At 40.7% G+C, this 17,543-nt stretch overlaps 1 protein-coding gene across 1 annotated transcript in view; it reads right to left on the bottom strand.

The window, feature by feature from the left end:
* Positions 1 to 14,637: 14,637 nt before the first annotated feature.
* The window catches only part of PHTF2 (putative homeodomain transcription factor 2), a 98,881-nt gene continuing 95,975 nt past the window's right edge, over positions 14,638 to 17,543 (bottom strand). Inside the window, exon 18 of the mRNA XM_060778310.2 lies at positions 14,638 to 17,020. Coding sequence (XP_060634293.2) covers positions 17,000 to 17,020 — 21 coding nt within the window. The 3' untranslated portion in view covers positions 14,638 to 16,999. The remainder of the gene's footprint in view (positions 17,021 to 17,543) is intronic.

The raw sequence follows: 17,543 nt of genomic DNA, 5'->3' as shown, positions 1-17,543 counted from the left end.
CACCCCCCCCCCCAAAAAAATTTCAACCCCTCCCGAAATTTTTTTCTAGCTACGGCCCTGGTGACAGCCTACAAGGAGCTCTGGTGTGGGCTGGTCCATGAGGTCACAAAGAGTCGGAAATGACTGAACGAATGAACAACACATAGTAGAAGCAGTGTGAACTACAGGGGCGGCTCAACCCATTAAGCAAAGTAAGCATTTGCAGTATAGTTGATTTTGCCCAGGGACGTTCTTGGGGGAAAATAGACCTTGACATACGTGAGTTGTAGTTACTGGGATGTATAGTTCACTTACAATCAAAGAGCGTTCTGAACTCCACCAATGATGGAATTGAACCAAATATGGCACACAGAACTCCCCTGATGAACAGACAATATATATATCAGTGATTGGTTGGGGGGGGGGGGGGGCGACAAAATACTGTTTGCTTACCGTTGAAAATTACCTAGGGCCGCCTCTGGTGAAATATATAGCTGATGACCATTACACTGAATACAGTGTATTGTTTTTGAAGCCTCATACCTCTTTGCCACACAAAGCCTGTATCCTGACACTAGCATCTTGAGACTTTCAAAGAAAATCAACCACTCGGACTGTTAAAATGATGTGCATCCCATTTGGCTGTATTTTCAGAAAAACAGATTCATGTAACTGACTATCATGCTTCCAGAGCTTTGGGGTTTGGACTGTGATTGTGTTAGAAAAGGCAGCCACCTAATCCTTCATAAATAACTTTCATTAACAGATTAAGCTCATTTGGGAGAGCCGTTAGAGTAGGACTAAGAGGCATAAAAGAGGACTTGCTAGTACTGAGCAAATACTTTATATTAGATAAATGAAATGCAACAAAGGAACAGTCCAGCCATTGTTTCATTACAGGCTACGAAAATAAGTACATCAAAAAGTATAGGAAATCCACTTAGGGTTATTGGCAGCTCTTTTGTACTCTATTAATACCACACTTCTGGAGGATTTAAATTAAATGTTTGTTGTCATTAATGGATTTCTATGCCTTGGAAGAAATTTCCAGTATGACCTGTTGTTGGTAAACATTGCAAGCAATGACATATTTATACCATATACAGAGCCCTCGGTGATGCAATGAGTTAAACCCCTTTTTAAAAAAATAATCTTTATTGAAATTTTCTGTTTATAATTAAAAGAAAGAAAATAGAATGAAATAATAATAATAATCTATATAAATAAAAATGTAATGTTTGTTTGTGCTACCATCAGAACTCAAAAACCACTGGGGGAATTGACACCAAATTTGGACACAAGACACCTAACAACCCAATGTATGTCCTCCACTCAAAAACATTGATTTTGTCATTTGGGAATTGTCGTTGCTGGGATTTATAGTTTACCTACAATCAAAGAGCATCCTGAACTCCAACAATGAAATTGAACCAAACATGGCATACAGGACTTCCATGACCAACAGAACACACTGGAATGGTTTGGTGGGCATTGACCTTGAGTTTGGGAGTTGTAGTTCACCTACATCCAGAGAGCACTGTGGATTCAAACAATGACGGATCTGGACAAAACTTGACACAAAAATTCCATATGCCTAAATATGAACACAGATGGAGTTTAAGGGAAATAGATCTTGACATTTGGAAGTTGTAGTTGCTGGGATTTATAGTTCACCTACAATCAAAGAGCATTCTGAACTCCACCAATGATGGAATTGAACCAAACATGGCATACAGGACTTCCATGATCAACAGAACACACTGGAATGGTTTGGTGGGCATTGACCTTGCGTTTGGGAGTTGTAGTTCACCTACATCCAGAGAGCACTGTGGACTCAAACAATGATGGATCTGGACCAAACTTGACACAAAAATTCCATATGCCTAAATATGAACACAGATGGAGTTTGGAGGAAATAGACCTTGACATTTGGGATTTGTAGTTACTGGGATTTATAGTTCACAACAATTAAAGAGCATTCTGAAACCCACAAACGACAGAAATGGGGAAAACTTCCCACACAGAACCCCCATGACCAACAGAAAATACTCAAGGCCATCCAGTCCAACTCTCTTCACCAGGGCAAGAAAATGTAATCAGAGCCCTCCTGACAAAGAGCCATCCAGCCATAGATATAGATACATAGATATGATTCTCACACATACACACACAGATATAGTATCATAGATTTGAAAGAGACCCTTAAAGAAGGACAATTACGTGTTCCATATTCCAGAGTAGGCAAGCCAGACACTCTCCACATCAACACTGACAAAGAAACAACAAGAAATACTGTTTACTCACAAGCATAAAGGAATTACATATATTAGAAACCAACACTTTCTCATTACTTTATTTTCCAGATCACCAGACTGGGCCACAGCAACGCGTGGCAGGGGACGGCTAATAATAATAATAATAATAATAATAATAATAATAATAATCTTTATTTATACCCCGCTACCATCTCCCCAAGGGACTCGGTGCGGCTTACATGAGGCTGAGCCCACAATACATCAGCAAAAACAACAACAGTAATACAAATCAATGCATAACTCATAATAAAAATAAGCCGTAAACATTAACCAGGGGCGGCTCAACCCATTACGGGAAGTAAGCATTTGCAGTATAGTTGATTTTACCCAGGGGCGCTCTTGAGGCGCTTTTGGGGGAAAAATAGACCTTGACATATGCGAGTTGTAGTTACTGGGATGTATAGTTCACCTACAATCAAAGAGCATTCTGAACTCCACCAATGATGGAATTGAACCAAATATGGCACACAGAACTCCCACGGAGAACAGAAAATATATATCAGTGATTGGTTCGGGGGGGGAGCAAAATACTGTTTGCTTACCATTGAAAATTACCTCTGACATTAACAATAACATGACGACGTTTAAAAACCTATGGCTGTGCCAAATGCAATAATTAAAATTTTAAAAATTATGCTGAGCATGACCAGATGGGATAAAAAAAATTCGGAGAGGGATGGGGCATGCAGACAATCCTAGATCACTAATAAAGTGCATTTAGGGACATATTGCTGGGAATTTACGTATTCTGGGAAGGCACACTGAAACAACCATGTTTTCATTCTCCTCCTAAAGACTGCCAGAGTTGGGGCATGCCTGATGTCCTTGGGGAGTGAGTTCCAGAGTCGAGGGGCCACCACCGAGAAGGTTCTTTCCCTCGTCCCCACCAATTGCGCTTGCAATGGAGGTGGGAGCGCAAGCAGGGCCTCTCCAGATGATTGAAGAGATCGTGTGGGTTCGTACACAGAAATGCGGTCACACAGGTAGGCGTGAATGAAATAAAAAGAAAAGGAAGAAAAAAACCCATATAAAACAAAAAGAAAAGTGTCTAAAAAGATCAGTGTCTAAAAAGGTGTGATAAGTCTGCCAACAGTAAGAAAAACGAAAGCATATATATTAAGAAAAACGAAAACGTATATTTTAAGAAAAACAAAAACATATATGCAATGGGTTAAACCCTTGTGGCAGCAGGGCTGCTAACCGAAAAGTCGGCGGTTCAAATCGGGGAGCGGGGTGAGCTCCCGTCTGGCAGCTCCAGCTTCTCATGTTAAACATCTGTGCATCCCTTGGGCAACGTCCTTGCAGACAGCCAATTCTCTCACACCAGGAGCGACTTGCAGCTCTTCGAGTTGCTCCTGACATAATTTTTTAAAGATTTCTACACCACTTCGTCTCTCTTAAAATAACTCAAAAGCAGTGAACAGTGCTAAAAACAATATACAATTAAATCCTAAAGACTATAAACACTAACACCAAATTAAACCCAGAAACATCAAAAAATGAATAGTTAAAAGCATTAAACTATGAGACGCTAATGAGATGTTTTATTGATTTATATTGACTGTTTATTATGCTACTGTTTTAATTGTTTTAACTGTTTTATGATGTTTTTGAGCATTGAATTTTGCTATTGATAACCGCTCTGTGTCGCCCGAGGGCTGAGAAGAGCGGTATAGAAATATACTAAATAAATGAACCCCATTTAAAATACACACACAAACACCATACAACACCCCCTGGTCTTTAAAGTGTACTTCTTTAAAAGCCTACCTGAAAAGTATTGTATCCTTGAAGTGATTGGCTTGACTCTGAAGGAGCTGGGGGTGGTGATGGCCGACAGGGAGCTCTGGTGTGGGATGGTCCATGAGGTCTTGAAGAGTCGAAAGCGACTGAATGAATACACAACAGCCTGCTGTGGAAAGGATACTGTATAGGGGGCCATTCCGGTTTTCCTGGGAAGAACAGACTTCCAGAGTCAAGGGCCAGCCACCAAGAAGGCCCTGTTCCCCTCAACCCAGCTGTCTTAATAGTTTGACTTAAGAGTTGTAAGAATGGCTATTGAAGCTGAACTGGTTTGTTGAGTGCTAACAATAGGCTAGTAGTGGTTTTAAGATTGCTTAACTTACCATGCAACAATAACAAAGAGCTCCCATGAGGAAAACCAGCAGGAAATGAGTTTGAACTGTTAACAATAGATAGCAAAAGGGAAATGTAAACTGGAAATAATCTGCACCACAGTGCCATCCTGTGTTGAAAATACATAATTGCACGTTAAAATTCCAGTTACTTTAAAAACAGCTATCAGCAGTCAGGGAATAGCCGATTATGGTTTATTGTGATTATATTGAAAACTAGCTGTACCCGCCATGCGTTGCTGTGGCCAACCTTCCCTCGCTCTTTGTCTCCTTCTTTCTTTGGGGGGAGATGTAGTGCATGCACACACACACATATGGATGTGAATAATATGGTAATGTCTATGTTGAAAGGAAGTTGTGGAGAATACCTACATGGATGTTAATTTTAGTATATTTCCTCAACTCTCCCCTCAAATACACACCGTCACGTGGGAAATAAGTGGCTATGCTGGAGTGCATGTCTTGAGGGGTTATTGTGGGGATGATCTTGCATGTGCATTAATTCCACTATATTTCCACAACTCCACACACCCATACGCACTCACTGTTGCTCTGCCAACATGTGTATGTTGCCAAGTTGTAAAAGATAGATATATAGAATGGTTTTCAATTCATATAGCAGTTCAGAAACATGCAAATGTGAGTAGAGCAATAGGTACCACTCTGGCAGGAAGGTAAGGGCGATCCATGCAGTCATGCCAGTGGTCACATGACTTTGGAGGTGTCTATGGACAACGCCGGCTCTTCAGCTAAAAAATGGAGATGAGCATCAGAGTCCCAGAGTTGGACATGACTGGATTTAATGTCAGGGGGAAATCTTTAGCTTTAACCTATACACACACACACAGTGTGGATATGCTATTGTGTGTTTTGTTTCGTGAACAAATTGTGGGACTATAGATATCCTACGCTACCTTCCCAACTGTCCTCCCAACTTAAAAAGCTGGGCATGTTTAGCCTGAAGAAGGCTGAGAGGAGACATGATAGCCATGTATAAATACGTGCGAGGAAGTCATAGGGAGGAGAGAGCAAGCTTGTTTTCTGCTGCTTTGGAGACCAGAACTGCTTTGGAGACTAGAACAATGGATTCAAACTACAAGAAAGGAGGGACTGTGGCGCAGCTGGCTGAGTGTGAGCTGCATTAAGATCACTTCTGACCGAAAGGTCATGAGTTCGAAGCCAGCCTGGGTCGGAGTGAGCTTCCGACCAATTGTGTAGCTTGTTGTCGACCTTTGCAACCCGAAAGATAGTTGCATCTGTGAAGTAGGAAAATTAGGTACCACCTATGTGTGGGAAGGCTAATTTAACTAATTTACGAGGCCATCAAAAAGACTCCAAGGTCAGTTGATTTACCATGGGCTCACCATCAGTAATTTTCATATGATAATTGCACCAAAAGACTGCCATGCCCTACTTTCTGTCTCTCATAGTAGGACTTTACCATAATAGTAGAAGTTTTGAACACCTGGACTGTAGTTAGAAACTGTAGCACTAAAAAAAAAACAACCCTTTTAATTTGAGGATTATATTACTGGCTGCCGATCAGCATCCGGGCACAATTCAGAGTGCTGGTTTTAACCTTTAAAGCCCTGAACTGTTGTGGCCCAGATTACCTGTCCGAACGTATCTTCCGCTATGAACCATCAAAAGCTTAAGATCGTCAAGAGAGGCCCTGCTCTCGAACTCACCACTCTCGCAAACACGATTGGTGGGAACTTTCACCGTTCTGTGCTCTAACCTCAAAAGCCTGCTTACATATTCACCAAGCAATACAAGAAAAGATTGGTGGGAACGAGAGACAGGGCCTTCTTGGCAGTGCCCCCCCCCCCCCCCCCCCGTCTGTGGAACTCTCTCCCTAAGGACATCAGCTTGGCCACCAACCTCCTCTCCTTTAGAAGACAACTGAAGGCCTGGCTCTGGGGTCGGGAGAGCTTTTGCACAATTAAAACTTGTGCACCAGTTGCGCCCGTACCTTGGGAAGTCGGATCTGGCCACGGTGGTCCACGCTCTTGTTACATCCCGAATAGATTACTGCAACGCACTCTACATGGGGTTGCCTTTGACGACTGTTCGGAAACCTCAATTAGTCCAACGGGTGGCGGCCAGATTATTCACCGGAGCGTCATACAGGGAACATACCACCCCTCTGTTATGTCAGCTCCACTGGCTGCTGATCCAGTTCCGAGCACGATTCAAAGTGCTGGTTTCGACCTACAAAACCCTATATTGCTATACTAGCTGTACCCACCACGCGTTGCTGTGGCCAACCCTCCATCCCTCTTTCTCTCCTTCCTTCGCTCTGTTTCCTTCCTTCCCTTTTCTTTTTTCCTTCTCACCTTCCTTCTCACCTTCCTTCTCTACCTCTTTCCTTCCTTCCCCCTTTTTCTTAACTTCTTCTTTCTCTCCTTCCTTCCTTCGCTCTTTCTTTCTCTTTCTTTCTCCCCTCCCTTCCCTTTTTCTGTATCGTCACTTAGCTTTTCGTCATTTAGATTTTTTGGGTTTTTAAGTACTTTCCGCTGGTTTATGAGTGATGGTCACTCATTGGTCTGTTAGGGGTATAATGTCCAAATTTGGTGTCAGTTTGTCCAATGATTTTTGAGTTATGTTAATCCCACAAACGAACATTAGATTTTGATTTATATAGATTATCGTATACTACATTATTGTAACTATTTATTATTTACAATTTATTTTTATTATTTTTATTTATATAATTTTTTTTTGTCATGTCAGGAGCGACCTGAGAAACTGCAAGTCGCTTCTGGTGTGAGAGAATTGGCCGTCTGCAAGGACGTTGCCCAGGTGATGCCTGGATGATTTTGATGTTTTTATCATCCTTGTGGGAGGCTTCTCTCTTGTCCCTGCATGAGGAGCTGGAGCTGATAGAGGGAGCTCATCTGCCTCTCCCTGGATTTGAACCTGTGGCCTGTCGGTCTTCAGTCCTGCCGGCACAGGGGTTTAACCCACTGCGCCACCGGGGGCTCCATTTATATAATTATATTGAATATTGTATTCTACATCATTATTGAATTATTGTGTATTATTAGACCAAATATTTCATTTTACACTAAGTAAAGTTAAAGATTTGCCCTTGACATTAAGTCTATTCTTATTCTTATTCTTATTCTTATTCTTATTATACAAACCCAAGAGCTAAGAGTTCCAGTTGAGGAGAAAAAGGCCCTTTCCTGACTGAACTTTGGACTAAGCACCACACCCAAGATGGCGGATTTGCGTCGACAGGTCGAGTCTCATTCCCCTCAGTGGGCTGTAGGAGGACTCCCGTAGCCGCCATCTTGGGTGTGCAACTTTACCTGCCGAGGCGTTTGGTCACGCCCAAGATGGCGGATTAATGTCACCACGTCGAGCGTCTCATTCCCCTCAGTGGCTTATATAGCAGGAGGAGGTCTCCCGTGGCCGCCAGCTTGAGTGTGTCACTCTCTTTTACTGGGCTTCCTCACGCCCAAGATGGCGCCTACAGCAAGCGCGAGGAGGCCCTTATAGTCGGCCGTCTCCTTAGCGACGCCTGGGAATTGCCTCCACCGGAAGTGGGAAAGGCGCAAAAGGCATTTGCGGCCTGACAGAAAAAGAATGCTGTTCTTGTGCTGCCGCGACCTTGCCATAAGAGGAGGTATCCCAACAATAGTAATACCTTGTGGGCCTCTTTTGGGCGATGGGGTGCCACATGTCCTCATGCCGTCCTTTGGTTTCCTTGGCCTCAGAAGGGTCTGGGATGGGGGGAATTTGCATATGCTAATGAGCAGTGAGGGAGGATGGCCATTGGTGCCTCTCATGCTGGCTGTACCCGCGTGACGGGGGGGGGGGGGAGGAAGAGAATGGGTTTGCACACAGGCGCAGTGTTCTCTTTTTTCTTTGTAAAAATTTTAAGGTCTTATTGTTTTTTTGAGAGGAATTTTTTGGGTGCAGGACATAGATTGCCTTGAATGGTGTCTTGTGTCCAAATTTGGTGTCAATTCCCCCAGTGGTTTTTGAGTTCTGATGGTATCACAAACGAACATTACATTTTTATTTATATAGACTAGCTGTCCCCTGCCACGTGTTGCTGTGGCCCAGTCTGGTGATCTGGAAAATAAAGTAATGAGAAAGTGTTGGTTTCTGATATATGTAATTCCTTATATATTTTCTGTTCGTCGTGGGAGTTCTGTGTGCCATATTTGGTTCAATTCCATCATTGGTGGAGTTCAGAATGCTCTTTGATTGTAGGTGAACTATACATCCCAGTAACTACAACTCTCATATGTCAAGGCCTATTTTTTCCCCAAAAGCGCCTCAAGAGCGCCCCTGGGTAAAATCAACTATACTGCAAATGCTTACTTCCCGTAATGGGTTGAGCCTCCCTTGGTTAATGTTTACTGCTTATTTTTATTATGAGTTATGTATTGATTTGTATTACTGTTGTTGTTTTTGCTGATGTATTGTGGGCTCAGTCTCATGTAAGCCGCACCGAGTCCCTTGGGGAGATGGTAGCAGGGTATAAATAAAGATTATTATTATTATTATTATTATTATTATTATTATTATTATTATTACTAGCTGTCCCCTGCCACGCGTTGCTGTGGCCCTGTCTGGTGATCTGGAAAATAAAGTAATGAGAAAGTGTTGGTTTCTAATATATGTAATTCCTTTATGCTTGTGAGTAAACAGTATTTCTTGTTGTTTCTTTGTCAGTGTTGATGTGGAGAGTGTCTGGTTTTTCTACTCTGGAATATGCAACATATCATAGTCCTTCTTTAAGGGTCCCTTTCAAATCTATGATACTATATCTGTGTGTGTGAGAGAGAATCATATTATCTATCTATCTATATTTATGACTGGATGGCTCTTTGTCGGGAGGGCTCTGATTACATTTTCTTGCCCTGGTGAAGAGAGTTGGACTGGATGGCCTTAAGTATTTTCTGTTGGTCATGAGGGTTCTGTGTGGGAAGTTTGCCCCATTTCTGTTGTTTGTGGGTTTCAGAATGCTCTTTAATTGTAGTGAATTATAAATCCCAGTAACTACAAATCCCAAATGTCAAGGTCTATTTCCTCCAAACTCCATCTGTGTTCATATTTAGGCATATGGAATATTTGTGTCAAGTTTGGTCCAGATCCATCATTGTTTGAGTCCACAGTGCTCTCTGGATGTAGGTGAACTACAACTCCCAAACTCAAGGTCAATGCCCACCAAACCCTTCCAGTGTGTTCTGTTGGTCATGGAAGTCCTGTATGCCATGTTTGGTTCAATTCCATCATTGGTGGAGTTCTGAATGCTCTTTGATTGTAGGTGAACTATAAATCCCAGTAACTACAAATCCCAAATGCCAAGGTCTATTTCCTCCAAACTCCATCTGTGTTCATATTTGGGCATATGGAATATTTGTGTCAAGTTTGGTCCAGATCCATCATTGTTTGAGTCCACAGTGTTCTCTGGATGTAGGTGAACTACAACTCCCAAACTCAAGGTCAATGTCCACCAAACCTTTCCAGTTTTTTCTGTTGGTCATGGGAGCCCTGCGTGCTAAGTTTGGCCCAATTCCATCATTGGTGGAGTTCAGAATGGTCTTTGATTGCAGGTAATCATTATTTTTATTTATTATTATTATTGTTGTTGTTGTTGTTATCCAGCCCTCCAATAGTTTGAGGACCCCTGACCTAGGAGGTATCTACGGACATGGCCGGCTCTTCGAAATGGTGATGAGCACCAACCCCCAGAGTCTAACACGACTAGACTTAATGTCAAGGGGAAACCTTTACCTTTACTTATTTCTAATTAGAAATATTGAAGTGGGCTGCACAATTTAAACTTCAAATTAATCATTCTGCCTCATGCCAAAATTAGATACTAAAATATGAGTTCTTCAAAGCTTTACTTCATACAAATGTGTATTAAATTAATTTGAAGTGTGTTTCCACAATAACAGAGGCTGGATGGCCATCTGTCGGGGGTGCTTTGAATTCAATTTTCCTGCTTCTTATACATGCCTGACTACAAGGGTTTGGTGGGCTACATGCCTGACTACAAGGGTTTGGTGGGCATTGACCTTGAGTTTGGGAGTTGTAGTTCACCTACATCCAGAGAGCACTGTGGACTCAAACAATGATGGATCTGGACCAAACTTGGCACATGCACTCAATACGCCCAAATATGAACACAGGTGGAGTTTGGGGGAAATAGACCTTGACATTTGGGAGTTGTAATCACTGGGATTCACAGTTCACCTACAATCAAAGGGCATTCTGGTCCCCACGAACTCAAACAATGATGGATCTGGACCAAACTTGGCACAAATACTCAATATGCCCAAATGTGAACACTGGAGGAGTTTGAGGAAAATAGACGTTAACATTTGGGAGTTGTTGTTGCTGGGATTTATAGTTCACCCACAATGAAATAACATTCTGAACCCCACCAATGATAGAATTGGACCGAACTTCCCATAAAGAACCCCCATGACCAACAGAAAATACTACGTTTTCTGATGGTCTTTGGCGACCCCTCTGACACCCCCTCGCGACCCCCACAGGGGTCCCGACCCCCAGGTTGAGAAACAGTGCTCTAAGGTTTCGGGAAGTGAATGATTGTTCTTAGTATTCAGCTTTCTTGAAAGCCACTACTGATTGTTGATTTTTTTGAAGTTTAAAAAACCACAAAGATACACACACAGCTCAAAGCATGTTTTCATACCACCAGCCACAGAATGTTTTATTCCAAGCTTGATCACGCTGTCTGTTACAAACATATGTCAAAAAGTTAACAAGATCCGCCACGTTTCTGCTTACCTCTATTTCGTCAAAGTGATGTAAAATATACTTAGTATTTTACATGTACAATTGATATATAAAACAGCAACAGTTTAAACATGTCTGTCTTGATTGTGAGGTACATTTCATATTTGCTAGCCCTCAGTTTTAGGTTTCCCCATGTTGCATGAAAGAGTGCAACATTCCAGCATATTGCTAGTTGCTGAGGTATTATACCATTACCACCAAACATCTTCCTTGAACTCAAACTCTTGCAAGATCATAGTCAACATTTGAATGTCTAAAAGCAATTTTTCTAAGTACAGCCGTTTGCTTTTTTTTAAAGCAAACTGTGAAAATGTAGGGTTTCTTACCTCTACACAAACCACACTGTACTTTTTACTCTTAAAATATATTCTGTGCAAAATTTAGTTGTGTGTAGGTCTGTACCATCATTTGGGAAAATATATAAAATAGACCTAATTCCTAAACACAACTCCAACATCAGACAACACAGAGGAAGAAGAACAGATCCGAAGTTTTTTTGTACGTGATAAACTAGACATGGCATGTTCTTAAAGCTCCAATAATACATTCCTTGGGGGGGAAACAACAACAGAAAGCACTTTGGTCATTATTAAACATTAGTACAGCAACAAATAAAATACAAAATGTCTGTGTTGCTTTATACATAAAAGTGTCTTATACCACACAAGTTAATGATCGAATAATTCTGAAAGAAGGGGATTAAAGCTGGATATATCTGTTTTCCCTCTTTTTACTTCTTCTTATATCAGCTACCTTATTTTTTTATTTATGATCTAAAATACTTTCAAATTGTAAACACAATGCACATATTCTCTACTGCAGAATATGCTAGATGTGCTCAATATTATACTATTATCTCTGTATTGTCGAAGGCTTTCATGGCCAGAATCACAGGGTTGTTGTAGGTTTTTTCGGTCTATATGGCCATGTTCTAGAGCAGTGGTTCTCAACCTGTTGTATGCATCTCAACCTGGGGTCCCCAGATGTCTCTGGCCTACAACTCCCAGAAATCCCAGCCAGTTTACCAGCTGTTAAGATTTCTGGGAGTTGAAGTCCAAAAACATCTGAGGACCCCAGGTTGAGAACCACTGTTCTAGAGGCATTCTCTCCTGGACACAGCATATTATTTGAGAACACAGAAATGCTGGACCACTCTAACAACCACCATGTCAGACTACACAGAGAAGTCATTGAAATCCACAAGCATGTGGACAATTTCAATAGAAAGGAGGAAATCATGAAAATGAACAAAATCTGGCTACCAGTATTTAGAAAAAACTCTAAAATTACAACAGCAAAACAACAGAGAGGAAACATGTAGATAGATAATCTACATAAAACTCCAACCATCACCCAAGTCAAAAAGAAGCACCATTAAAGCCTTGGCAGACCATACAAAAAGAATCTGCGAACCCCACCTTCTCCAAGATGAGCTGAACCACCTAAACTGGGCTCTACAGGCCAATGGATACCCCACCTTAGACATCAGAAGAGCTGCAAGACCAAGAACAAGCCACGAGAGTCAAGATGAAGATCCACCCAGAGGAAAAGTGTTCTTGCCATCAAGGGAACCACTGACCGCATAGGGAAGCTGATGAGGAAACACAACATACAAACCACCTACAGACCCACCAAGAAAATCCAACAAATGCTACGTTCAGCAAAGGACAAGAGGGATCCTCTCACTTCTGCAGGAGTCTACTGTGTACCATGCAGCTGTGGACAAGTCTACATAGGGACCACCAAACACAGCATTGCCCAAACACGAATCAAGGAACATGAAAGGCACTGCAGACTACTTCAACCAGAGAAGTCAGCCATAGCACAGCACCTTATGAACTAACCTGGACACAGCATATCATTTGAGAACACAGAAATGCTGGACCACTCTCACAACCACCATGTCAGACTACACAGAGAAGCCATTGAAGCATGTGGACAATTTCAACAGAAAGGAGGAAACCATGAAAATGAACAAAATCTGGCTACCAGTATTTTTAAAAAAATCTCTAAAATTACAACAGCAAAACAACAGAGAGGAAACAATCTGGGACATCTAATCACCTCTCAACAAAAGACTGCCCCAGGCACTGCTAGGACATAAAATGCTAATCAAGGTGGTCAGTTGAAACATTCACACCTAGCTCCAGCAGACAAGAGTTCTTTGTCCCACCCTGGTCATTCCACAGATATATAAACCCTTTTTCCTAGTTCCAACAGACCTCACTACCTCTGAGGATGCTTGCCATAGATGCAGGCGAAACGTCAGGAGAGAATGCCTCTAGAATATGGCCATATAGCCTGAAAAAACCTACAACAACCCTCTTTTATTAAAATTCCTTATCAAGTTTCACAGCGTAACCCAAACTGAGGATCCCAATTTCTTCAGCTTTGTATACTGAAAAAACATGATCTCTCCAAGAAGTTAATCAATTTATCACCTAAAACCAAGAACCTTATACCTGTGCAGATGTGTGTAAATGTAACTCAACGCATATACAGAGAATATGAACTACTCTATTCACTTGGGGAGAAGCAACTTGGTGTATACATACTCTTGTGCGTGTAATTTGACCACTCCACTGAAGTGAACAGGAAAATCCCAGAGATCTTGGAGGCACAAAGCAAGTGTTTTGTGTGCATTTGACATTTCACAACAACACATCACTAATCTAAGGTAACTCTGTAATAGGCAGAGTTCATTCCACAGCATTAATTTCAATAGAACCCATTTCCAGGTGTATGGGATGGCAATCTCAATTTTAAAAAATCACTTATACTGTCAAATACAGGGTGAGGCAGCATAACGTCCTTTTTTAAAATGCACGCCATTCAGTCGGTTGAAGATGTAGAGGAGTGCTAGTGGCCTTGTTTGAGAGGCGGGAGTATAAAGTTTTGTCCTGACACAGTTGAGTCGCCATCATGCATTGGAACAGTGAGAAGCGTGCTTTTGCCTCTGAGGCCTACTACTGTTTATTGTTTACTTTTGTTTATGAGATTTATTTTAACTGTTGTATTGATTGTTTTCTTATTGCTTTTATTGTTGATGTACTTTGGACTCGGCCTCATGTAAGCCGCACTGAGTCCCTTGGGGAGATGGTAGTGGGGTATAAATAAAGTTTTATTATTATTATTATTATTATTATTATTATTATTATTATTACTTTTCAAGCGGATTTGGAATGGCTGGCCCGTTCTCCAACATTAACATTGGTGTCAATGTTGGAGTGGACCAAGTGCAATCTGCAATGAACTTAGCAAGTTCCTCACAGTGAGTTGCCCATTGGTCAGGGTTAGGGGTCAGGGTTAGGCTGAGCAGGGTTTCAGAGTCCCCTGACCACTCAAAACAGCTCTCTTGGGCAGTTCCTTGCAGATGCAACGTGGCAGCAATGAAGGATAGTATAACTATTAAACTCTGATCTCAGAACGGTTGGACAACGTTACTGGATAATGACTGGTAATGAAATGCGGAGGACTTGTGGTTTTTATTGTGTTACTGATGTTAATTGAAATGATTTTTTACTTGTGTTGAATGTTTTTAATGATTAAATTATTTTTGTACTGTTGTGGGCATCAAATTGTGCCGTTTTGTAAACCGCCATGAGTCGCCCTTGGGCTGAGAATGGCGGTATAGAAGCATAGTAAATAAATAAAAATAATAATAAATAATAAATTTGGCCCCTTGTGATTTTTTTCTATGGGGTTTTTTGAAATCCCGTGTTTATGTGAACCGTCCAAGGACCCTACAAGATTTGAAGACCAACATCCAGGAAGAAATTGCCAACATAACGCCTGCTAGGCTGGCAAGAGTCATGACAAACGCCAGAAATTGGTTTACTCAGTGTATGGAGAATGGGGGGCGTCACCTACCTAATTTTATCTTCAAAACTACGTATTATTACTTATTCTTCAGAATAAGAAGAACTCTCAGCAATATGTCCTCACAATGCACTTTAATACTGACTTAGGATGGACTGTGCTCTCTCATTTCTCTCCGAAAAATCCTATCCTAGTTATATTTTACCTTGTTCACGTCAGCATATTTTCAATTTTAATCTATTACATTTGGCCCGGCCATTTTTAAAATTGTTTATGTCACTATTGGTTGTTTTTTGTTTATGTGATTTATATGATTTGTATTTTATTGATTGTTTATTGATTTTGTGTTTATTGATGTTTTGTCTGATGTACTTTGGGCTTGGCCTCATGTAAGCTGCACCGAGTCCCTTGAGGAGATGGTAGCGGGGTACAAATAAAGATTATTATTATTATTATTATTATTATTATTATTATTAAAACAAAACTTTAGGTATGCGCCTACATTATAAAAAAAATTCTGATTCATACAATGGGTTTTATTAAGTTGTGAAAAAAGGAAGTTATGCTGCCTCACCCTGTATGAAACCATGATGATTTAGTCGTGTATTTATTTGTTGCATTCCATCTGTTTTCTTCCTAGAGAAATCAATGTAGATTCAGTCTTGAGTATGGAACACTTAAGTAAACAGGAGTGTGAAATAAACACTCGGATCTTATGTGTGTTCAATCTGAAATAAGTCCAGGATTTTCAACAGGACTGATTTCATAGTTGGTATAAAAGGGTAACTTAAATTTGTAATTTAGTGATTTTCCGCACGGGAAGAAGTTCTATTGAAATAATTAGCGCTAATTTATAAACAGGGTCAGAACTAAACTTTAAAAATTAGAATTTCAAAAGTTGTTTCTCTAATAATTTAAAAGCTAGAATAGTTGAGTTTATAATCGATGTGTGGTATAAGTCACATATACTACAGTGGACGATGGGAGAGCAGTCTCTTGAGCAAACATAACACATCCCTCTTGCAAAAGTAACACTCTTGCCCCACAGTTCACCATACTATATTCTATTTAGTATATATAAAGATCAATATTAAAAGTAACAATAAAAGTGCACATGTTGAGCGGCACAGTCAGCGCTGTGCAAACAGCCCAGTGTTTCAAATAAATAGCACTGCTAATCTTTATCAAAATATCTTACAGTAGGGTAACAGTTTACAGTTATTGCTCTAATAAAAACGTTATCAAAGAGCACTTGTTGACCTGCTATGTAATACATTATTGACACTCAATAATACTCAAACTTCATTTCAAAGTATTTTGGATCCTGGAATCAATTCAGTCAAGAACCCCGCCAGCTCTAGCATGTATATTTTTATATATCTATATCTCTCTATATCTATATAAAAACGCAGCTACCTGGCCTACTGCATTGTCATTACAGGAAGTGTCATCTTCTACTGTAACCAACAATATGCTGGTGCTCGGATACTACCCCTGAAAGAATGGTACAAAATAAAATGTCCCAAAACATTTTATAGTACAAGTTCAATAAAGTGACTTCAGCATGACACTGTTGTATTGAGTACTTCTGAAGTACAAAGGCCTAGCACGAAGGTATCATCTTTCACAATAGATGAAGCATGTTTTAGTAATTTAGTGTGACCAATTACCAGGACCCCAAGTATCTGGATATTCAGTTTGACTCTTTCAAAAACCAACACATATTAATGTTTCAAAATAAAATACACTGTCAGCTAAAATAAAAGTTTACAAAAAGTGAAAAGATAAAATAAATATAAAGATTGCACAAGACAGTCAGATGTAAACACTTCAGCTTTTTTCAAATGATATCCTTGAAGAGACTGTAACATCTGAAATACAGAATCAGCAACTGCGGTGAGGCAGCTTAGTCGACCAGTTTTCTTTCCAGAGTATTGACCTTGGTGTCCTTTTCGAGAAGTGTCAGGATTTGATCTTCCAGAGCTGAAAGTGAAGACAGCAGTGAACATGTTAAGTCTTATGTTCAACTGCAGTTTTACTATTTCATTATATCCCCTGCTCGACCTTCTTCTACATTTCATATTTAGTCTAAATCCCCGAAAAACTATTAATTTCTTTAAATACGGAGGTTTCATATTAGAAGAACCGATAGCTACTAGGGGGTGGAAGTGCAGTTTAAGACCACAGCATAAAGGAAGAAGGTTATTTATTTATCTCAGCTTTCTTCCAAAATGGGATTCAAGACAGCTTGAGTCTTTTCCTTCTCCAGTACTATTTATTTACGACATTTATATGGTGCCCTTCTCACCCCAAAGGGGACTCAAGAGCGGCTTACAAGATATATATCCATCAAGATTATTAAGATCGTCTGGAGAGGCCCTGCTCTCGGTCCCACCGGCCTCACAAGCGCGTCTGGTGGGGACGAGGGACAGGGCCTTCTCGGTGGTGGCCTCGCGACTCTGGAACTCTCTCCCACTAGAGATCAGAACCGCCCCTTCTATCCTGA

The sequence above is a fragment of the Anolis sagrei genome, chromosome 5, assembly GCF_037176765.1.
Source record: "Anolis sagrei isolate rAnoSag1 chromosome 5, rAnoSag1.mat, whole genome shotgun sequence".
NCBI lineage: Eukaryota > Metazoa > Chordata > Lepidosauria > Squamata > Dactyloidae > Anolis > Anolis sagrei.
This window is presented reverse-complemented; position numbering and strand designations above follow the sequence as displayed.